Source organism: Rhinatrema bivittatum, chromosome 2 (genome assembly GCF_901001135.1).
Source record: "Rhinatrema bivittatum chromosome 2, aRhiBiv1.1, whole genome shotgun sequence".
NCBI lineage: Eukaryota > Metazoa > Chordata > Amphibia > Gymnophiona > Rhinatrematidae > Rhinatrema > Rhinatrema bivittatum.
This window is the reverse complement of record NC_042616.1, coordinates 197,502,624-197,526,951: the sequence shown is the minus strand read 5'-3', so window position 1 is coordinate 197,526,951 and position 24,328 is coordinate 197,502,624. Positions and strand designations below refer to the sequence as shown.

Genomic DNA, 24,328 nt, shown 5'->3' with positions numbered 1-24,328 from the left:
GGTCCCTAGGCACAGTCAAACTGGCAGTGTGAAGAGGCGAATTTCGCTCGTGTTTGGATCTAACAGAAGCATACCTACACATTCCCATGCAGGAGAGCTTCCAGACGTTTTTACTCTTTGCATTCCTAGGCCATTACTAGCAGTTTCAGGCTCTGCATCAGCACCTTGAACTTTCACGAAGGTTTTAGTGGTAGTAGCAGCTTCTTTGTGCAAGGATGGAATCTGAGTCCATCCTTACCTAGATGATTGATTGATAAGGGAAGACTTAAGGCAAGAAGGGGTCGAGGCAACAGAGAGAGACCTGCGACGACTAGAAAGCCTGGAGTGGATAGTGAACAGACTCGAGGGTCATTTAGACCAATCACAGATGTTAAAGTATCTAAGGGTCCTCTTCGATACATGCAGGGGGCCACTAATCCTCCTGGTAGAGTGAATAGCCAAATTACAGCAGCAGGTAGAAAGTTTACTATCCTCCAGAAAGCCCAAGCTAAGGGCTTATCTACAAGTACTAGGATCAATGGCGGTGTCCATCGAGGCAGTGCCCTGGGCAAAAGCCACATGAGACCGCTGGCAGGAATACCCCTTAAGGGGGGGGAGGGGAAGAAATAAAGAGAAGGAGAACCTGTATCCCTCGGTGTGAGGGGCAAGGGCCTGTTATGGTTTAGCGGTGTCTGGGTGGATTCTTGGCTACTGTGGCAGATGACCATGCCCACGGGGAGGAGCCCCATGGGGAGCCACAGTACTGGGCTAGACTCAGGACGCACAAACACAGAATTTAGCTCTTCTATTATACAGCTTGATGTGTACCACCAGCGGTGGCAGTAGTGAGATGATCCAGAGGTAGCAGTCCCTGGACCCTCGGCAGAGGGCACCCGTCTCACCATGCTGGTATAGAGGATTCCGGTGTAGATTTCCCAGGTAAGGCAATGCTGTAGATGAGACAGACTGAGAGATTACTCACTAGATGGTAGCTGTAGGTTGGCGATTCCACCAGGTTGAAGTAGATGGAGCAGGCCCTCGAGGAGCGAGTACCTGGTCCCAGTAAGGTACCTGAAATAAAGCAGAGGGCCCCCAAGGAGCGAGTACCCAGATTAGTCAATACCCCAAAGGGCAGAGAGAGAGCTTCCAGTGGCAGCACGGAAGCGGCAGAGTAGCTTAGACCGGCCGAAACCAATCCGTTGCTAACTCAATGAGCTAGCAAACAAGTACAGGCTATATACCCGGATGGCGTGACGTCACTTGAGGGGAACGCCCCCAAGGTTCGTGCCATTGCTGGAATAAAGACGTGGGTAGCGCACGCACCCTAGTAGGCCCTTGGGAGGAACATGGTGGGAGGCAACGCCATAGCCGTTCTGGGGATGCCGGAGAGGGTGGCTTGCAGACGCGGCGGTAACCATCTTCCCAAGGTGAGCGGGAGGAGCAGAGAACAAGGTGAGGCATAAGGGGCGAAGCTGTCTGAGACCGACAGACACAACAGGGCTGACCAGGGCTGGCCCTGTCTCTTTTGTTTGTTGGCCAAGAATCAGGTCATGCTTTAATTTCCTATTTGATTTTTCTTTGTTCAGGCTACCTCAAGGTGTAGGGGCTAAGGTATTAGAGAGAAATTTTGGTGGTGGGGGGGAGGCAACAAGCAGGTGGCTTGCCTTCCCAGGAGGTCCCTCCAACTACTACTACCTGGCTTTCCCTTCTTAGTTGGGTGACCGGGGGAGAAGAAGAAGACAACTTTCAGGAAATAACAAGGATTGGAAGGCAAATTAAAAAAAAAAAAATAGCACCAGCTTGGGCAAGAACTTACTGACGCCTTCCCTCCTGAACCAGCCTATATAGGAGAGGGCCTCAGGGAAGAGGAACTCTGCCTCCATCTGCTGATAGGGGGATGAAACCTACTGTGAAGACTGGTCAGTCAGGACTTGAGGAAAGAAAATTAGCAAGGTAACCTCTAATTGTTCCTTCTTGCTGCCCTATAGACCTTGAGGAATGCAGTGCAGGCAGACTAAGGTGCAGCAGTAGCCATCATGTTAGGACTGTTTAAATGATCCCATCTATGATCCCATCTATGTCAGAATCCGTGTGAAAAAAATGCTGTCAAGCAGAATCTCTTTATTGAAACCTTTGGACTTTTCACTGTAGCTCATGGGCACTCCTGTAGTACAGTAGCTCATGCAAGCATTTGACATCTCTGCGTCGTGCTCAGAGTCTGTGTGCTTAACTCCTAGGTTTTAGTCCAAGATTTTATTACAGAGATCTTCTCTCGTAATGAGAACCTGCTGTAATCCCTAGGGTTAAACGTCGCTGTCTTGTCTCACTACTTTCAGGGAATAAATGGAATGAAATAGTAATCTAGGTTTTGCAACATTCTTTATTTCTTTTCCCAGAGTACTACTTCCTTAGCGCTCCTTCATCCTGCTTATCAGTAGGGAACAGGATAGTACTTTGATCTTTGGGTGCTGAACCTTTTCTCACTGTTCTTGTGTGGTTAGGTAATATTTTATGTCTAGTGCTTGATTTCTGGAGGAGGATATGCATGCCACTAGAGAGAATGAATTCTCTTCCAAGGAGATTAACAGCAGGTTTGTGCTCTGTCATCTTATGATGTGTTAGGAATGTGCAACAAAAGGAGAAGATTATAAGCGAGTAAAATTATTGGAAATAAGTGCCGAAGATGCAGACAAATGGGAAAGGAAAAAGAAAAGGAAAAATCCAGATTTAGGATTCTCTGGTAAGGAATCCAACATGAAACTGTTCAGTCCAAGGCTTTCAGAGCATTCTTATAACCTGGAAAATCATAATTACCGTTTCATGGACACGACTGCCTTTCTTTTAAAGATTATGCAGCTGCTCAGTTGCGTCAGTATCAGAGGCTGACCAGACAGATTAAACCGGACATGGAAGAGTATGGAAAGCAAAGAGAACAGAAGTGAGTTAAGCGTGCTTTGAAGTTATTCTCTCTCTAATGAACTGTAAATCTTTTTAGTATTTCTTCTAAGTTTAAATTAAGTAGAATTATAGTAAAAGTACTTTAGCTTATTAGAATATGCTAAGAGCAATATGGATTTTATTACATACATCTCCATTTGGAGAGTATCCTCTCGTCTTTTCAGATTTTTGCAGTTTTCCTGCCTTCGTAACTGTACTGCGATACTGTAAATAGACAAAATAGTGCAGAATCCTACCAAGTTCTTGTTCATTTTGTGACATCTGTCTTGTTTAAAACTAAAACTGCTGGGAGCTTGAAAATCTGACTGCTTTCCTCCCACTTTACCCACCCAGTGCAAAATGCACAGGCACATGCACTTAGCAATTCTGAGTCCAAAGGTTCACAGGCCCAAAGAAAAAACAGTATCTTTGTCAGTATCTGACAGAGTAAAGCCTAGTTAAGGGATCTCATTTTATCACAGGCCACAGCTAATGGTTTCATTGGCGGAAGGGACATTTATTTATTTAACTTATTTTGCTGCCTGCCCCTATCTCAAAGAGCAGCCTTTCTCACTCTCTCTTCTCCCCTGTTTCCCATCTTGCTCCTCTTCTATTCCCTGTCCACCCATCACCTGCTGCCACTAGGCCTCCTTCCACCTCCCTCTCCCCAGGCAGGCAGGAAGAGAGCACACTTGTCACCTCTGGCCGTCTGGCTTCAGTCTAGAGCAGTGGTTCTCAACCCTGTCCTGGGGACCCCCCAGCCAGTCGGGTTTTCATGATATTCACAATGAATATGCATGAGAGAAAATTTGCATGTTATGGGAGGCAGTGCATGCACTTTTTCTCTAATTGTGGATATCATGAAAACCCAACTGGCTGGGGGGTCCCCAGGACAGGGTTGAGAACCACTGGTCTAGAGAAATGCCAAGCAGGGAATAGGAAGCAGCACTACTGATTTGCTTCTGGTGGGATTCTTTGGCAATGGCATAATTTTGGCTTTCCAGCTGAGATAGCATAAATGGGGCACCTCTTCAGCAGCAGCAAGAGTGAGGCCTCCAGCTTGGCTTCTTGGGTTGCTTCTGTGCATGGAGCCTCAGTGAAAATTTCACAGTTGTAGACAGTCTTTAAATTTCATTTTTTGACACCTTCTACCCAAAATTTAGTGGAATGTCGGGCTTTCTCACTCTTTTGTGATGTGATAACCAAGGACCAGGTAATGCCATCATAATGGGACCAACGGGCACAAAGCTTATAATGTCACATTGTTTTTCTACTGTGAGTTTCATGCACCTAATGCTCTCATCAGCAAACAAGCATTTTCTTTTCTCTGTAGAACTGAGCATTGGCGATGCTGTTTTTTGTTTTTTTTTCTTTTTGTTTTGTTTTTTATCATAATTTACCAAATCACAATAGGATTTTATAGCCACCTCTGAAATCAAGTACCCAGAAATAAATTGTACAGCAGTAACTTTCCTGATTGTTTTGGAGCTCTATAAAGATCTTCATGTGGGTCAAGAATGGGAAAATCTCCTAATGAATTGAAACTTTTGCAGGTTAGTTCTGATGCGAGTTATATTTCCATTTTTAGATGTGACTAACTTCTATATTTTCTTAATTCAGTGGGGAGGAATTTTATCCAACATCAAACAGCCTTTTGCATGGAACTCATGTGCCATCTAAGGAAGGAATTGACAGAATGGTTTCAGATCTTGACAAACAGTAAGTGATCATCAGTCGCGTCTTTTTGTTGTTACTGCTTCTTGGGCCCTCCACAGTAACCCTTGCACCAGTTCTAAAGTAGCCATCCCTCTTGTCTGTTCTAGGAGCAGCTATTTCATGAAGCACTCTTTTATAGTGAAAACGTAACCTCTAGCATGTCCTGATGAGACATTGACTCAGTAATTACTAGGGTAATTGAAATCCAATCATTGCTCCATGGGACACACACACACCCTCATCCCCACCCCCGCATTTCCATCTGCGTCTTCTACCTATTTTGTACTTCTGATTGCTGCTGTCATTGCTTGTCAGGTCCTACCCAACCTCCCAGTCACCACTACTGATGCTCGGTGTCCTTTCCCAGCCTCCTGCCACCGCCACTCAGTCTTCTGTAGCTGCTGCTAAGTCTTTCCCCTTTTATGGCCCTTGTGGCCTATCACCCGCCTGCTGCAGTCCCCAAAACAGACTTCTGCTACCTACCTCTGTGTACTCTGGTCCTTTTCTAACAGCAGGCTTACCTGATGGAGCCAAAACAGACATACATCATTTTCATTTCATTTAATAAAATTTATTAATCGCCTAACACTAAAAAGGCCTAGGCGATGTACATGAATACATACATAAAATTGAATCATTACAAACATATAGTTTCACAGAAACTAAATATCAGAATACCAAAAGACAAATAAAAATTCCATAATAATAAGTCATAAAGGTAAAAGTAAACATCATGATAAAACTCAAGATAAATAGATGAATCCAAATTGCTGATACATCTGGTATTATATATCACGCATCTTCACATCGCGTTTTACACATTAAATGCACGGGTAAGCAGAAATTCTTTATAAGATGTTTACTTGTGTGAACTCCTCATAATACCCCGACATTGTTTGCTTAACAACTCTTTTGCAGCTGAAAACCCAGAGGAACTAAGAGAGCAATTCACGGGGACACCACCAACTACTTCCAAAAGTACTTTTTCCTGACGAGACACTTTGAAATAAAAAAAAAAAAGGCACATTCCCAGTTAAGCCAACAAAGGTCTTGATTCACTAAGCTTTTTTTCCGTATAGATACAAAATAGTAAAAAGCCTTAGAAACAAAATATTTAGATCTCTTCAGCTTGGAAAAGATGACTGAGAGACAATCTAATAGAAGTGTGAGGCGGAATGGGTAAAAATGTAAAAAAAAATGTCATGCTGAATCAGTTCAAGGTTCATTAAGCCCAGCATCCTGTCTCTGATAGTGACCAGTCCAGGTCCCACGTACATGGCAGAATCCAAAATAGATTTATTTCTTGTTGTTCACTCCCAGGGATTAACAGTTTTCTGTAATCTATCTGGCTAATAATGTTTTATGGACTTTTCCTCCAGTAACTTGTCCAAACCTCTTTTAAACCCCGCTATGCTAATTGCCTTAACCACATCCTCTGGCAACAGTTTCACAGCTTGATTGTGGCACTGAGTGAAAAAGTACTTTGCTAGTGTTAGTTTCATGAAGTGTCCCTTTGTTTTAGTATTATTTGAAAGGGTAAATAACCATTCTTTGCTTACCCATTCCACCCCATTCATGATTTTATAAACATTTATCATGTCCTTTCTCAGCTGTCTCTTTTCCAAGCTAAAAAGCCTTAACCTGTATAGATGTCGGTCATAGGAAACAGATTTGTCCCCTTCATCTGCACATTTTCTAGATCTACTATGTCTTTTTTTTGAGATGGGGCAACCAGAACGGAACATAGTACTAAACATGGAGTCACATCATTGCTCAATAGAGAGGCAATAATATATTTTCCATTTTTTTCTCCATTCTGTTTAGGATCATTCCTAACAGTAGTAAAACCTACATTGAAAAGAAGTCTGTCCTGGACTCAAACGACCTGGCCACTACTGTTCCTTAGCAAGGTTATTGAAAAAGCAGTCCTGAAACAATTTACCAACTTTCTACAAGCTGCCAACCTCCTGGACCCCATCACAGCACCAAAACTGCACTAGTGAGCTGGTCGATGACCTTCAGATTTTGCATAGATCACGACAAGTCCACACTTTATAGTACTCCTAGACTTTTCGGCAGCATTTGACACCATAGACCATGGGATCCTTATCACCTGTCTGACAGACCTAGGTATCACTGGCCCAGCACTGGAGTGGTTAAATCCTTCCTCCAGGAGAGCACCCAGACTATCTCCCTTGGACAGGTGTTCTCGCATCTCCCACCCCCTACTGTATGGATTCCTGTAGGGCTCCATCCTTTGACATCAACATGGCCCTGCTAGGCAAGCTATTCAAGGATTCCAAAATTCTCTACCAACATTCAGCTATTGTGCCCCCTTTGGCTTAGACCCCAGCCAATCTCAAGACTTTACAATTGCCTGGATAAAGTCTTGAACTGGCTGCACTACAACAAACTAAAACTAAATCCCAAAAAAACATAGGTCCTATAGATTGAGAAAAAAGACTTTAGCCAAATCTTCTCAAAGGTGACCTTAGAAGGAGCAGCTCTCCCCTTTGCCCATCAGGTTTTGGAACCTGGGTTTTATCCTGGACTGCAGAGTTTCCACTGGAGCCCAGATACTTTCCATAACTAAGTCCGCTTTCTTCCAACTGTGTCGGCTCTGCCCCCTTTTTGATGACTCCGCCTTTGCAATGGTGATCCAGGCTTGTGTAATCTCCTACCTTGACTACTGCAGTACGTTATATATTGGACTGTCCATAAAAGTTGACCACTGCCGTAGCTCATACAGAATGAAGCTGCATGAGCCATAGTAAATGTCAGTAAATTTTGACTATATCGCCTCACTCCTTAGAACCGTACATTGGCTACTGACAACGGTGCTGAGCCATATTCAAAACCCTACTTCTGGCCTTCAGGGTCCTCACAGGCTTGGCACCACCCTATTTGAACGACCAACTTGCCCCATACACTTCTGCATGACCTCTCTTAAAAGTGCTAGCCCTCAAAGAAATGTGATTCTCAACCATCAGGAAAGAACCTTCACAGGCTCTGACCCCCACCCTCTGGAACTTATTGCCACTTGAGATCAGGTTTGTCCCAGACCCCCTCCTGGAAATGACTGAAAACCTGGTTATTTGTAGCAGCCTATGGTTGGTAGCCTAACCCCTGATGCCCTACCTTAGCCAAGAGGAACCACAAACTGTTTTCTTATGTATCTGGGCCTTTTTGCACACAACTTATTGTAAAAGTTTAGTCCACTGGAAATCATATCTGTTATCTAAAAAGCACACATCAGAACTAGCAATGGCTGCTGAAGCTCTGTCCTCGCGCTTCTCTTCCTTAGGGCCCACAACCTGTCACTCACTCGTACACCCCCTCAATTAAACCCCATGACCAGTCTGTCTCACATACATTAGTAACCTCCCTGACCAGTCTGTCTTCCTCACACACACCACTCACCTCCCTGACCAGTCTGTGTCTCACATACACTTTGCATAGAGCCCCGACGCTGTATTCTCCTTTAATTTCACAGTGGCAGGTTTCCCAGTGCTGCCACTGCCTTCTGAGCCGCACTGAAGCAGCATATGTTTATTTAAAAAAGAATATGCCGTGGCACTCAGGCCTTTCTTCTGGCTGCCGGGATATCCCCAAGCTTCTGCAGCCCTCTTTCCCCCCCCCCCCCCCCCCCCCATCTGCCTGCTTTTATGGTTGCCAGGAGCTCCAGTGGCCCCATCTGTAACCAGCGTGGCTGAGTGCCACTTTTGCTTTAATTGCTGCTCTGCCGTGCTCACTGTTGTGTTGAGGGGGGAGGAATCCCTGGAACATCGGGCCTCTTCGTGTTTTTGGCTCACTGCCGCTTTGGGAAATCCTGGCGTGGCTGGCCTCTTCTCTTTGTGGCTTACCGTTGCGTTTAATTTCTGCAGTGCCAGCCCATGGTGGCCTTTCTTTGGCGGGGTCAGGCTTCTTTGCTGCCACTGGCCTGGACACTGACACTCATCCCAGCCCCCCTCAAACCACCCCACCTCTGGGCTATGTGATACCCTCCCCCTTCTTCCTGCCCCACCAGCCAATCAGAGGTTTCCTCCCTTCTTCCTGCTCCCACTGGCAGGAAGAAAGGAAGAGGCTTCTGATTGGTCCGCAGAGCAGGAAGAAGAGAGGGGGCTTCCCATTGGCCTGCGGGGGCAGGAAAAAGGTAAAGGGAAGCACAACTGGGGTAGTGGGATACCGGGAGCCGCACACACCAGTGTGCACGACATACCAGTTGAGAATCGCTGCTCTAGTAGATAATACAGCTCTTAGACTGTAAAGGAAATGAGACTCGGATTTCACTGAGATGGGTGCATTTTGGATATATCCTAGCCCAAGTTTCAGAAGCAAACTAGCTCTTAAAGTTGTCCTGTAAAAATAAAATTGTTTTTAACTGCTACTATGATTAGGCACATAATAAAATCGATATAGATAGTTTTATCCCATTTGACATGCACCAGATATTCATTTGTGTAGTTTTTGTTTTATTTATTTATTTATTTACTTGCTTACTTATATTCTGCTTTTTTGGCACTTCAAAGCAGATTACGTTCAGGTGTGTACGTTCTGTAGGTATTTTGGGGTTTGGAAAGGAGATGTGCAAATTGTGCATCTGATGGTTATTGTGCTCATATAGGTTTAAATATAGAGAGATGTATTTAACATGCTCTTGTTTATGACTTATTCATTATTTACATATCCTAGCCTTTTTGATCTCCATTTAGCTTTACACACTACCTGTATGGATAGGGCAAACTAGAAGCTGTGTGTGTAGATCCATTATCTAGAACAGTTGTTCCCAACTCAGTCCTCGAGCCACACCGAGCCAGTCAGATTTTCAAGATATCCACAATGAATATGCATATGAGAGACTTGCACACACAACCCCCTAATGTATGCAAATCTATCTCATGCATATTCATTGTGTATAGTGACTGGATAGGTATGGCCTGAGGACTGGGTTGCAGACTTGATCTAGGATAAACTGAATTTTACCATTTTCTTCTAACAGTATCTTTCTCTGTATTATCCTTTGAGCTGTAAGTGTGCACTTGTATGAGAGTAGTATTTTATTTTACTTTAAAAAAGCTTGTATTCTGCAGCCTCCACTCTTAGTCCAGTACAGCTAACAAAAATTAAAATATCCATAATAGAATGGATACATCATAAAACATAAGTAAGCAGATTAATGCTGAATATCCCCATTAAAAATTCTCACTTAAAAGCATCATTAAAAGAAAGCTTTTAATTTCTTCCTAAAAAACTTCACCCCTGCCTCTTCCGCTTTATTGAGGAAACATTCTGTCCCTAGTAACTTGTTGCTTGTAATCCCGAGTGGGGTGACCACCAGTAATTTCCTTCCAGAAGATCTTGATGAGCATATAGGCTCGTACCACTGCACTCTATGCCTGAGTAAGCAAGCCCCTGCTGAGTACAGTAACTCCTGAGTTGTTACTAGCAATTTAAACTGGGCATGATATTTTACAGGTAGCCAGTGCATCATCTCCTGTAACACTGGAATAATGTGATCATGTATATGGGCAGCTGCTAGAAGCCGAGCAGCAGCATTCTCGACTAATTGCAAAACATGTAACAAATTACTTGGCAGACCAACTCCCAGGCTATTGCAATACTCGAAATGTCATAAACTAGGGCCTGCAGAACAGTTGTGAACATAGTAGTTGGTAGTAAGTAATTTAAAGGTTTCAGCTGTTTTAATTTATAAAATGTAACTTTTGCCTGGTGTCGAATATATGGCTTCACTGTTTGTTTGGAGTCCAAAATACCCCAAGATTCCAAACTTCAAGTAGGATTGGCAATGTAATCCCCTCAAAGAACAAAGAAGTTATTAAACCACTTGGGCTATTTCTTTCCCACCTCTATCAGCCTGATTTTATGAATATTCAGCAAAAGTCAATTCTTCATCAATCATCCCTTTATTAGAGATAAACATCTCTCAAAAAAAGGTACTGAGAAAACAATAGATTGGTCAGAAGCGATGAATAGTTGAATATCATGTGATTAAACAGAAAATATTACCCCCAATTCTCTAAGGACTGAACCTTCTATATATTGGGACTCTTCAGCATGTTGTGCGCACAAAATAGAATCTGGAACTTTATTAAGGGTTTTGAGTGCTGCCTTCATGGTACTTCCAGATCACGAGTCTGAGTTGAAAACTGAGCCTCATGTCTTCTGCATATGACTGCAATGAGTCACCGGCAATCTCATTTTTATTTATTTATTTATTTTTTAAATTAAGAGCTTAAAATGTTGCAGACATTATCGTGCAAGCTCTTTAAAGTTTTTTGTAATTGAATGTATAGGAGTTTGTGTGCCGTTTTGTGTCTGGGATAGGACACTGACATTTTTCTGTTTTCCTCTATCTGAATGACTATAACTTTTATACAAAAAGCTTATAATTTAATGTAACTTTTAAACCTTATTTTTTTTTTACAGAATTGAGAAACGAGAAAAATACAGTCGCCGTCGTGCTTATAATGATGATGCAGATATCGACTACATTAATGAGAGGAATGCCAAGTTCAATAAGAAAGCAGAGAGGTTCTATGGCAAATACACTGCAGAGATCAAGCAGAACCTAGAAAGAGGAACAGCTGTCTAAGCTCTGGAATAAATTTATATATAAAAGTGCCAGTAATAAAGATTGGCAGCAACAGTTACATTTTTAGTAAAATGAAGCATCTGAAATTTATTTTTTTTTTTGTTTTGTTTTTTTCAAAGATCATTCAGAATTAGTCCAGCCTACTTTCCAGGGCCCACACATATCCGTAGATCTGAAACAACCTCTGCCTCCTGCCCGTACACTCAGAATCTTCCTGTTCCCCTGTGACAAGTCCTCCAAATTTTGTGTTGATAGAACACCAAATAGGAAAGTTGGTAGGGGAAGAACATTGCACACTGATCTCAAAACGTTTCTTTCCCTGCAGAAAGGAGGCTGAATAAAGATAGAATTACAACAACAAATTTGCGTTCTCTGCACTCTATTCTTTTTCATAATCGGTGTCATCTACGCGAGTGTTTTTCTAACCCTGTCCTGAAGGCACATCATCACTCTAGTTTTCCAGATATTTGCACTGAATATGCATGAGAGAGATATTCTTACACAGGCTCTCCAATGGATGCAACTCTGTCCTCTGCATATTTGTTTAGGATATCCTGTAAACCAGACCAGGTTGGTGTGCCTCTAGGAGCAGGTTGGAAACCACTGATTTCCATTTTGAGGACTTTTTGTTTATGGTTAGTGCTGTTGTGGTAGTTGCATGTCCTTGTAGCAAAAAGGCTTCTACTTAAATAAAGTTAAAACCTAGTTTCAGTGTGTATGTTTTAAAATTCATGTTACTTGGAAGCTCAACAAAAGCTTTTCAGTGCACTGTTAAAAATGTGTAATAAAATGTTATGCTTTTAGATTCAGACTTGTTTGTATATTTAGAAAATACTGTTAGGTTTGAGAACGTGAACGCAAATTTCTTTCTTTGCTATTTAAATCTAAAACTGTTTATAAATGCTAGTAAAGAGCAAATCATAAGTCAGATACCACATCAAAATATTGCATTAAGAATCCAGTTTTCTTTCTCTTTGTTTTCTGTTCTGTTTGTGGGGGAAAATGTTATCATACAAACTTGAATCTAATAACAGAGAAATTGAAGTGCTCTGAAGCTGACCAATTATATTATTGATTTTAAGTAATCTGAGAGAAAAATATGCGGTGTAGGTTTTAAGTTGTTCGAAAAGAAACACTTCCCTCACTAACCTGGTTCATCAGCAGTGTCTTGATAAAAGCAGAATTTCTCAGCATTCAGACAGGTTAATCCATGAGCAGTGGGTTATGCACCTTTACCAGCAGCTAAGAGATGGAGCAAAGCTACGCAACGGTATATATACCCCTGCTCTGACAGCCTGCCAGTATTCTCTGTCTCCAGCAGATGGTGGACGTGCATCTCCCTACTGGGGATCGCTTGTTTAAAAAAGAGCAGAAAAGAAAGGAGGAGAAAGTGTTGATCACGCAACCTTCTCTTGAGGTGATACCTTGTGGTCCCTCCCTCAGTCGAGGGTCTCAGTCCAGTAGCTGGTTTCCAGTGAGGACTTAGCTGCCAGAAGATATTCAGATGAGAGTCTAGTGGGTGCAGGAAGACAAGCATGGTGATGAAAGCATGCTTTCACCTCGCAGCTGGAGATCAACTGATTACTCTGCCGGGATGGGTTGAGTTCAGGTAGAGTTAAAAAAACAAAACAAAAAAAACCACTTTGGGGATACTTCTGTCTTCCGTTGCTGGTCTCAAAGTCTCAGCGTGCTGATCTAACATCTGTTCTCGTCCCTGTGGGGGACTTGGTGAGTCACAGTAGCTTTGGTGGGTTGAGCAGCCTTTTGGGTTAGGCTCCACTCGCAAGCTTCTCTGGGACACCGCATGGTAGACCACGGCGGCATTTGCACACACTCCTTTGCGCAAGGCGCTGATCAGTTTGCACCTGTGCACCCAGGTTGAGCCATCCATCTGGACCACGTAGTTGGATGTCCAGATTTTGGGCAGATTTGGGGGACAGTGATCGCCTTCTTTCACAGGACAATGAATCACTGCTACATCCCCTTTCACTCTTCCCTACACCTCACGGCATGGAGATTGAGAGGCTCGCATACCAACATTTGAACATCTCTCCTGCTCTCCAGGACATCTTACTGTCTTCAAGGCACTTTCCACAAAGCTCAATTACCAAAGAAAATGGACTCGCTATAACTCCTGGTGTTTAGCCACAGGAAAGACTCATTCACTTGCTCACCAGAACAACTTCTATCATACCTTCATCTGCTATAGAATGACGGACTCGCCACTTCATTTTTACCGGGTACATTTAAGCGCTATTGCAGCTTACCACATCCCTCTTAATGGAGAGCCTATTTTATGTCATTCTTTAGTTTCAAGATTCATGAAAGGAGTACTGCACCTACGTCCACCTTTACAGAAACCACCATGCCGTGGGATATTAACACAGTTTTCGAACAGCTCATGCTTCCGCTGTTCGAACCTTTAGAAACTTGTCACCTTCATTGCCTCTCGTGGAAGGTACTCTCTTTGGTGGCATTAACTTCAGTGAGACGGTTAAGTGAACTACAAGCCCTGGTTCTTTACCCTCCTTATCTTCAATTTCTCCATGACAAATTGACCTTACGGACACATCCGAAATTTCTTCCAAAGGTTTCCATATTAACCAGACTATCACCTTACCTATGTTTCATCCAAAACCTCATCACAATGGCTATGATAGGAAACTGCATACTCTAGACTGTAAACGTGCACTGGCTTACTATAAATAGCGCACAGATTCTCCCACTAGGCCATCCCAACTATTCATTTCATTTCATTCAATCCAAATTCACAAGGACGGCCAGTAACAAAGAGAACTTTATCCACATGGATATCCAAATGCATCTAGTTTTACTATACTCAAATATCACAGACGTTACCTGCAACACCAAAAGCACATCAGATATGCGCAATGGCAACTTAAATAGCCAACTTCCATGAAGTACCAATCATAGATATCTGTAAAACGGCGACATGATCCTCGTTACACACTTTCACATCCCACTACTGTTTGGACAAACAAGCAGCGGATGACGCATTAATGGGATGGACTATCCTTCAGAGGAGCACAAGTTCCACAAAAACGAAGCCTTCATAGGAACTGTCCGCCAATACCTCTAGTATTGAGCAAATCAAGCACTCTGGACATAACACAACTGCTCAATACATCAGCTGGGGACTCCCAGACAGCATGGCTAATTGAGATGCTTATCTACGTGAAAAGAGCAAGTTTGCTTACCGTAAACGGTGTTTTCCATAGATAGCAGATGAATTAGCCATGCTGGCCCGCCCGCCTCCCTGGACAGTTCTAACCTAACTTATTTGCTTTGATACTGACTGAGGAGCCTGAGGCAATCCTGGCAACATGCAGGAGGGAGCTCCTAGATGAAAGATTTTACTAGACTTAGAGAGAGCTCCTCCACCTAGTGGCACGGAACACATACCCAGACAGCATGGCTACGTCATCTGCTATCTACGGAAAACACCATTTATGGTAAGCAACCTTGCTCTTCTAACCCCCCCTAGTTAACTACCTTACCTTTTACCCTGTTAACCCCAACCCTTAAAACCTGCTAACATCTTTAGTTCTTTTTATTTTAGGACTTGCATGCCTTCCATAGCAGAAGTAAAGTTATGCTGTAGGAGACCCCTGGCGTGCGCTTATGTTTGAAAATATGTACAAGCTAAGGAATAACTTTAATTTATCCTTATTATAGAGGGCTATTTCTCTGTTTTTGTGTAGTGCTAGCCTTTCTATTTTTCTAGATATTGCTGCTTTAAATTGCTGTGTCTTTGTCTAAGCAAAAAACAAAAGATATACCAAAAAAAAGGGTTGGGCTAAAACAGCTATTGGCAGGTGACTCAGTCTATTGTAGGGGGTCATCAACTAATCAACTCCTCAGTCTGCTTTGCAATTGAAGGAGACAGCCAGAAGTCCAACTTCTTGGGGAGAGCCAAGGAAAAAGCTTAAATTAGCTAGCCAAATTTGGGGGAGGGTCTGTTCAAAATCAATAGCAGATACAGTGTCCAGTGAACAGCCGTGGCCAAGTGTTAACTGTTTAACAACAGAAACCCAATGCATACAGAAATTCCATAATACATTCAGTAACCAAAGGAAAAAGTTCATTGGGCTGGGTGACTCTGTAATCAGAGGCACTAATCTTGGAACTCTTAGCTAGGGAAACACTACAGTTAAAAGCCTCCCAGGATCATCGGCCAGCAGAAATGCTATTCAAATAGTCAAAATGATCAAAGAAGAAAGCAAAGACTAAAGTTGATATTATCATCCATCTGGGAACCAATGACCTTGCTAGAAACTGCAAGCGATACAGAGAGATTTCCAGTCTCTAGCAGAGCAGATTAGTCATATTGTGTCAACCATCGCCTTTTCAGATCAAAATCATAGAGCATATAGAAAGACATGGTTTAATGGAACACTGTCAACATGGATTTACCCAAGGGAAGTCTTGCCTAACAAATCTGCTTCCTTTTTTTGAAGGGGTTAATAAACATGTGGATAAAGGTGAACCAGTAGATGTATTTATTTATTTATTTATTTATTTAACAATTTTATATACCGAAATTCTTGTAAAAAGTTACAAATCAGTTCGGTTTACATTGAACAGTAACAGTGCTTCCGAAGAGAGCAATTACATTGAACAGTAACAATGCTTCAAAAAAGGGCATTAAAAGAACAGTAACAGTGCTTCAGAAGAGAGCAATTACATTGAACAGTAACAGTCCGGAATAAGTTGAACAGTAATACATTGAACAGTAAATGCTTCCTAAAGAGCAGTTCCATTGATTGGAAACAGAGCTTCAGAAGAGCAGATTAAGTTGAAGCAGTAACAGAGCATCAGAATAGATGTAGTGTATTTGGATTTTCAGAACGCATTTGACAAAGTCCCTCATGAGAGGCTTCTAAGAAAATGAAAAAGTCATGGGATAGGAGGCGATGTCCTTTCGTGGATTACAAACTGGTTAAAAGACAGGAAACAGAGTAGGATTAAATAGTCAATTTTCTCAGTGGAAAAGGGTGAACAGTGGAGTGCCTCAGGGATCTGTACTTGGACCGGTGCTTTTCAATACATATATAAATGATCTGGAAAGGAATACGACGAGTGAGGTTATCAAATTTGCGGATGATACAAAATTATTCAGAATAGTTAAATCACAAGCGGATTGTGATACATTACAGGAGGACCTTGCAAGACTGGAAGATTGGGCATCCAAATGGCAGATGAAATTTAATGTGGACAAGTGCAAGGTGTTGCATATAGGGAAAAATAACCCTTGCTGTAGTTACACGATGTTAGGTTCCATATTAGGAGCTACCACCCAGGAAAAAGATCTAGGCATCATAGTGGATGATACTTTAAAATTGTCGGCTCAGTGTGCTGCAGCAGTCAAAAAAGCAAACAATGTTAGGAATTATTAGGAAGGGAATGGCTAATAAAATGGAAAATGTCACATTGCCTCTATATCGCTCCATGGTGAGACCGCACCTTGAATACTGTGTACAATTCTGATCGCCGCATCTCAAAAAAGATATAGTTGTGATGGAGAAGGTACAGAGAAGGGCAACCAAATAAAGGGGTGGAACAGCTCCCCTATGAGGAAAGGCTGAAGAGGTTAGGGCTGTTCGGCTTGGAGAAGAGACAGCTGAAGGGGGATTTGATAGAGGTCTTTAAGATCATGAGAGGTCTTGAACGAGTAGATGTGAATCGGTTATTTACACTTTCGAATAATAGAAGGACTAGGGGGCATTCCATGAAGTTAGCAAGTAGCACATTTAAGACTAATCAGAGAAAATACTTTTTCATTCAGCGCACAATAAAGCTCTGGAATTTGTTGCCAGAGGATGGCGTTAGTGCAGTTAGTGTAGCTGGGTTCAAAAAAGGTTTTGATAAGTTCTTGGAGGAGAAGTCCATTAACGGCTATTAATCAAGTTTACTTAGGGAATAGCCACTGTTATTAATTGCATCAGTAACATGGGATCTTCTTAGTGTTTGGGTAATTGCCAGGTTCTTGTGGCCTGGTTTGGCCCCTGTTGGAAACAGGATGCTGGGCTTGATGGACCCTTGGTCTGACCCAGCATGGCAATTTCTTATGTTCTTATGTTACCTATTCATGGAAAGGAGAAGGAGAGGCTAAGCTATATTAATAACTTCAATGTATGGCTCAAATCCTGGTGTAAGGAACAAAGATTTGGATTTATTGGGAGCTGGGGCCGTGTATGGAACAGTAAAAAGCTCTTTGTCAAAGATGGCTTACATCTGTCTGTGGCAGGAAAAAGGATCCTAAGAGATAAATTCAAATCTTATGTCATAAGGCATTTAAACTAGATGCCTGGGGTGGCAGAAAGAAATTAGAATGTCACCCCACAAATACAAATGCAATGGAAAAGGGTGAAGTGGATAACAAAACTCAACTAAATAAGTCCAAAAAGGAGTCCAAGAAAAGCAGTAACCTAAACGAGAAAAGCTGGAAAGCTATGAGCACAAATGCTCGTAGTTTGGGCAATAAAATCCCAGATCTGCAAACCCTAATGGTAGAGGCGGACTTGGACGTTGTTGCTGTCACAGAGACGTGGTTCACGGAATTTCATGATTGGGATACGGCAATACTGGACTATAACTTGTTAAGGAAGGACAGAGAGGACAGGAAAGGGGGAGGAGTGGCTCTTTATGTCAGAAACAATATCCAAGCATCTGAGCTGCAAGGAAGATGGATGGGGCAAAGAAGAAGCACTATGGGTCGACCTAAAAAAAGATGATGGGGCATCCATTTTTATTGGATTGGTTTACAGGCCTCCAAATCAAATGGAAGAGCTTGACAGAGATCTGGTTGGAGATATCCAAAAGATGGGAAAGAAAGGAGAAATGGAGATGGTTGGAGATTTTAATCTGCCGGGTATAGACTGGAGAATCCCTTCTGCAGAATCTAACAATAGTAGAGAGATAGTGGATGCCCTGCAAGGGGCTCTGTTCAAACAAATGGTAATGGAACCCACGAGGGAGGGATCTATACTCTATTTAGTGCTCACTAATGGAGATAATGTCTCTAATGTCCAAGTGGGTGCCCACCTCAGCACCAGTGATCATCAAACGGTATGGTTTCATATCACAAATAGGATACGGAGAAGAAGCACGAAGACCCGAGTTTTGCAGTTCAAAATCACAGACTTTGATGAAATGGGGAAGTACCTGGAGGAAGAAGTAGAAGGCTGGGAGAACAAGAGATGTGGAACAACAATGGACCAAACTAAAAGGAGCAACTAATCTATATGTTAGAAAAGTAAAGAAAAGCAAAAGAAAAATGAAACCTATCTGGTTCTCAAAGGAGGTGGCTGACAAAATAAAAGCTAAAAGAACAGCGTTCAAGAAATATAAAGAATCCCAAAGGGAGGAGCACAAGGAAGAATATCTGGTGGAACTGAGGGAAACAAAGAAAGTAATCAAGACGGCAAAAAGTCAAGCGGAAGAACGGATCGCCAAAGAGGTAAAGTGAGGTGACAAAGCATTTTTCAGATATATCAGAGAAAGGAGAAAAGTTCAAAGTGGTATAGTGAAATTGAAAAGGATCAATGTGGGGAGAGTGATGAAGAAATGGCAGAAACATTAAACGAATACTTCAGTTCAGTGTTCACTAAAGAGGACCCTGGAGAAGGACCGTTGCTAGTTAACAAGAAACTGGAGGGGAGTGGAGTAGATGTAACTCCATTTACAGAAGAGAAGGTATGGGAAGAGCTACGAAAAATAAAAGTGGACAAAGCCATGGGGCCTGATGAGGTTCATCCCAAGATACTGAGGGAGCTCAGAGATGTGCTGGCGGGTCCGCTGTGTGACCTGTTCAATAGATCCCTAGAAACGGGAGTGGTGCCGAGTGATTGGAGAAGAGTGGTGGTAGTCCCACTTCACAAGAGTGGGAAGAGAGAGGAGGCTGGAAACTACAGACCGGTTAGCCTCACTTCGGTGGTAGGAAAAGTAATGGAGTCTCTGCTGAAAGAAAGAATAGTGAACTATCTATACACAGAAGAATTGCTGGACCAGAGGCAGCATGGATTCACCATGGGAAGGTCCTGTCAGACAAATCTGATTGACGTTTTTGATTGGGTGACTAGGAAATTGGATATAGGAAGAGTGCTCAATGTCATCTACTTGGATTTCAGCAAAGCTTTTGATACGGTCCCGCACAGGAGGCTTGTGAATAAAATGAGAAGAGCTTAGGAATGAATGCTGAGATGGTGGCCTGGTTTGCAAACTGGTTGACGGACCGAAGACAATGTGTGATGGTAAATGGAACTTACTCTGAAGAGAGAGCGGTGTTAAGCGGAGTGCCGCAAGGATCATTGTTGGGACCGGTCCTGTTCAATATCTTTGTGAGTGACATTACGGATGGGATAGAAGGTAAGGTCTGTCTTTTTGCGGATGATACTAAGATCTGCAACAGAGTGGACACACCGGAAGTAGTGGAGAAAATGAGATGGGATTTAAGGAAGCTGGAAGCGTGGTCGAAGATATGGCAGCTGAGATTCAATGTCAAGAAGTGCAGAGTCATGCATATGGGATGTGGAAATCTGAAAGAACTGTATTTGATGGGGGGTGAAGGGTTGATGTGCATGGAGCAGGAGAGAGACCTTGGGGTGATAGTGTCTAATGATCTGAAGTCGGCGAAGCAATGTGACAAGGTGATAGCTAAAGCCAGAAGAATGCTGGGCTGCATAGAGAGAGGAATATCTAGTAAGAGAAAGGAAGTGATGATCCCCTTATACAGGGCCTTGGTGAGGCTTCACCTGGAGTACTGTGTTCAGGGCTGGAGATCGTATCTCCAAAGGGACAGAGACAGGATGGAGGCGGTCCAGAGAAGGGTGTCCAAAAAGGTAGATGGTCTTCATAAAATGACTTATGAGGAGAGATTGAATAACCTAAATATGTACACCCTGGAGGAGAGAAGGAGCAGGTGTGATATGATACAGACTTTCAGATACTTGAAAGGTTTTAATGATCCACGGTCAACATCAAACCTTTTCCGCTGGAAAAAAATCAGCAGAACCAATGTCAGGAAGTATTTCTTCACGGAGAGGGTGGTGGATGCCTGGAATGCCCTTCCAGAGGAAGTGGTGTCCCTTATTGCGTTTTAAATTTGTTTATTAAAGTATACCTTCCACTTTGTGCATATGTGGTTTCCAAAGCTAATGTGTTCTTCACACATGCTAAAATACTTGTTACCAAAATCAGAATTTCCAGAATGGGATTTAAATAGCAATGAAGCAAATATTGCTGTTTTTTATTTGGAGTTGAAGTAGTGCTGAGGGGCCATCAGTCCATGATACTAAAGCAGCAGAGAGTGTAATATATTTGACAGTTGGACAAGGCAGTAATAATCAAGTTATCAGCTTCTGCTCTAATTTTTATCGTGTTCTTGAGAATCAGTGCTAAGATTTTATAGCTGTTCTTTTTATTTATTTATTTATAAAAATTTGATATTCCATTTTTTGACATGGATGATCTCAAAGCAGATTACAATTAATTTAAAGATTGCCAAGTATATTAATGGAAATACTGGTTAGCAATGTATGCCATTTTAATAGAATAAACTCCAGGGGCAAGGAAGCTATTCTTTTTAGTTACCCTTAGTGTTATGATTCAAAATAAATCAGGAAGTTGCTTTGATGATTTGTGAAATGCATGCAGTCATCATACTAATACAGGGAAAGTGTGAACTGCTGAAGAATGAGTATCAAGGAAGATGACTTTTTGAAAGATGGCATGCAATCATATAAAACAGTGGCATACCTTTCATTAAAAGAGCATAAAAATATAAGAGAAAAAAAGTGAGTTGGGAGGATTTAAAAAGTGGTAGCATTAGAGCCAAGAAATGGGTAATGAGTATGTGAATATTCTAGACAGTGCGACTATTTTAACTGAAACTGACATAACAGAACTGTCAGCACAGTAGAAATTGTAGTCAGTGAGCACTTTTGAGCTATGACTCATTTCCATAACAAATGAATATTTGTGTCTAGCAATCATCTTTCCAGGTTAATGTCTTTTATAAATATTCACCTTGCCAAATTGCAGAAGATTAGTATTCATTATTACTTTTGCTTAAGGCACACACACACACCCACCCCTCCCGCCACATGCACACCTTTTTTTTTAATAATATTTGTTGGGGGAGGAATCATAGAGGATGGAGTGTTTAGGTGCTGAGTTGTTGGTCTTGCATTTCTCAGATTTTTGTTTCCTAGCCTGGCTCTCAGCTTTGCACCGGTGATAGGAGATGGGGTGCAGCTATGAGAAGACTGATCTTACCTCCTTGCGAGCAGGTAATGTGAATTTCAGGCTTGTCTACTTTAGAGCAGCAGTACCCCAGGGACACTTTCAGATCACATAGTTGATGGATTTAGAATTTTGGTCTTTAATGTTTTATTTAAGACATTTGCTTCTCTCTGCCTCTTGTAAACTTATTTACCAGGCTGGTCCCAACGATTTTGGAGTCATGGGAAAAAATTATGAAGACTATAAACTGATTTTTCTAGCATGTAGCCAGATGGACTCCGGACCAATGGGTTATGTGCTCCCCTGCTAGCAGATGGAGAAAGAATCAGGTTTCAAAGCTGATGTCACCCTAGATGTACCTCTGCAATGATCTCAGCCATTCAGTATCTCTCCATCTCCTAGCAGATGTGGATGTGCTATCTAGATATACCTCTGCAATGATCTCAGCCATTCAGTATCTCTCCATCTCCTAGCAGATGTGGACGCGCTATCCCCACACCAGCAGCGGAGTTTAGCGGGATTGGAGCAATAGTTTGAAGAAGAAATTTAAACTTAACTCATACTGGAGAAGGTTTTCATGGGCAATGATTCAGATGGACTGAATAAAATCACGGTGAACCTAGAAGATGTGGTAGACCTGATTGACAAACTGAAGAGTAGTAAATCACCTGGACCAGATGGTATACACCCCAGAGTTCTGAAGGAACTAAAAAATTAAATTTCAGACCTATTAGTAAAAATTTGTAAACTATCATTAAAATCATCCATTGTACCTGAAGACTGGAGGATAGCTAATGTAACCCCAATATTTAAAAAGGGCTCCAGGAGCGATCTGGGAAACTACAGCCCAGTTAGCCTGACTTCAGTGCCAGTAAAAATAGTGGAAAGTGTTCTAAACATCAAAATCACAGAACATATAGAAAGACATGGTTTAATGGAACAAAGTCAGCATGGCTTTACCCAAGGCAAATCTTGCCTCACAAATCTGCTTCACTTTTTTGAAGGAGTTAATAAACATGTGGATAAAGATGAACCTGTAGATGTAGTATACTTGGATTTTCAGAAGGCGTTTGACAAAGTTCCTCATGAGAGGCTTCTAGGAAAAGTAAAATGTCATGGGATAGGTGGTGATGTCCTTTCGTGGATTGCAAACTGGCTAAAAGGAAACAGAGAGTAGGATTAAATGGACAATTTTCTCAGTGGAAGGGAGTGGACTGTGGAGTGCCTCAGGGATCTGTATTGGGACCCTTACTTTTCAATATATTTATAAATGATCTGGAAAGAAATACGAGTGAGATAATCAAATTTGCAGATGATACAAAATTGTTCAGAGTAGTTAAATCACAAGCAGATTGTGATAAATTGCAGGAAGACCTTGTGAGACTGGAAAATTGGGCATCAAAATGGCAGATGAAATTTAATGTGGATAAGTACAAGGTGATGCATATAGGGAAAAATAACCCATGCTATAGTTACACAATGTTAGGTTCCATATTAGGTGCTACAACCCAAGAAAGAGATCTAGGCATCATAGTGGATAACACATTGAAATCGTCGGTTCAGTGTGCTGTGGCAGTCAAAAAAGCAAACGGAATGTTGGGAATTATTAGAAAGGGAATGGTGAATAAAACGGAAAATGTCATAATGCCTCTGTATTGCTCCATGGTGAGACCGCACCTTGAATACTGTGTACAATTCTGGTCGCCACATCTCAAAAAAGATATAATTGCGATGGAGAAGGTACAGAGAAGGGCTACCAAAATGATAAGTGGAATGGAACAGCTCCCCTATGAGGAAAGACTAAAGAGGTTAGGACTTTTCAGCTTGGAGAAGAGACGGCTGAGGGGGGATATGATAGAGGTGTTTAAAATCATGAGAGGTCTAGAACGGGTAGATGTGAATCAGTTATTTACTCTTTCGGATAATAGAAAGACTAGGGGGCACTCCATGAAGTTAGCATGTGGCACATTTAAAACTAATCGGAGAAAGTTCTTTTTTACTCAACGCACAATTAAACTCTGGAATTTGTTGCCAGAGGATGTGGTTAGTGCAGTTAGTATAGCTGTGTTTAAAAAAACAGTGGTCAAACCTCTTTTGAAAAAGAACAATTTACACCTGGCAAATCACAACAATTTCAGGCCCATTTCTTCTCTCCCTTTCTTGGCTAAACTCATTGAAAGTAGTCTTCTTAACCAATTGATGGACTTCATTGGGTCCCATCAAATTCTGGACTCCCACCAGTTTCAATTCAGAAAATCTTTAAGTGCAGAACTGCTAATTTTGTTTCTTATTGACTCATTTAGAAGAGGTCTTGACTCAGGTCATAGTTACATCTTGGTGTTGTTATATATCACCGTGGCATTTGACACCATTGATCACGCCATCTTATTACATCGCCTTCATGACATTGGCATTTCTGGACACGTCTTATGGTGGTTCACTTCATTTATATCACACCAATTTCAGCTCGTAGAATTTAACAACAAGTTCTCTCATTGGGCTGAAGTCACCACAGGACTGCCCCAAGGTTCAGCATTATCAACCATGCTATTTAACATGTATCTTTCATCTTTATGCAAAGCTTTAGCTGGGCTGCGCGATGGATACAAATTGTATGTGAATGATATCCAGTTTTTCGTTCACATGCGCTCTTCATGGACTGAAACAGTTGATCAAGTAAAGCTGTGTGTATCCACCATCAAGTGATGGCTATTTTTCAATAAGCTGTCATTAAACCTTTTGAAAACTCAAGTTTTGTTAATTCATCGCTCTGTATCAAAACCTCATCATAATTCTATTATGATTGATAATATCTCATTC

At 41.9% G+C, this 24,328-nt stretch overlaps 1 protein-coding gene across 1 annotated transcript in view; it reads left to right on the top strand.

Annotated features, from left to right (window-relative positions):
• The window catches only part of SYF2 (SYF2 pre-mRNA splicing factor), a 37,105-nt gene extending 25,051 nt beyond the window's left edge, over window positions 1-12,054 (top strand). Inside the window, exons 4-7 of the mRNA XM_029589018.1 lie at window positions 2,602-2,719; window positions 2,827-2,917; window positions 4,537-4,635; window positions 11,080-12,054. Coding sequence (XP_029444878.1) covers window positions 2,602-2,719; window positions 2,827-2,917; window positions 4,537-4,635; window positions 11,080-11,245 — 474 coding nt within the window. The 3' untranslated portion in view covers window positions 11,246-12,054. The remainder of the gene's footprint in view (window positions 1-2,601; window positions 2,720-2,826; window positions 2,918-4,536; window positions 4,636-11,079) is intronic.
• Window positions 12,055-24,328: the final 12,274 nt, after the last annotated feature.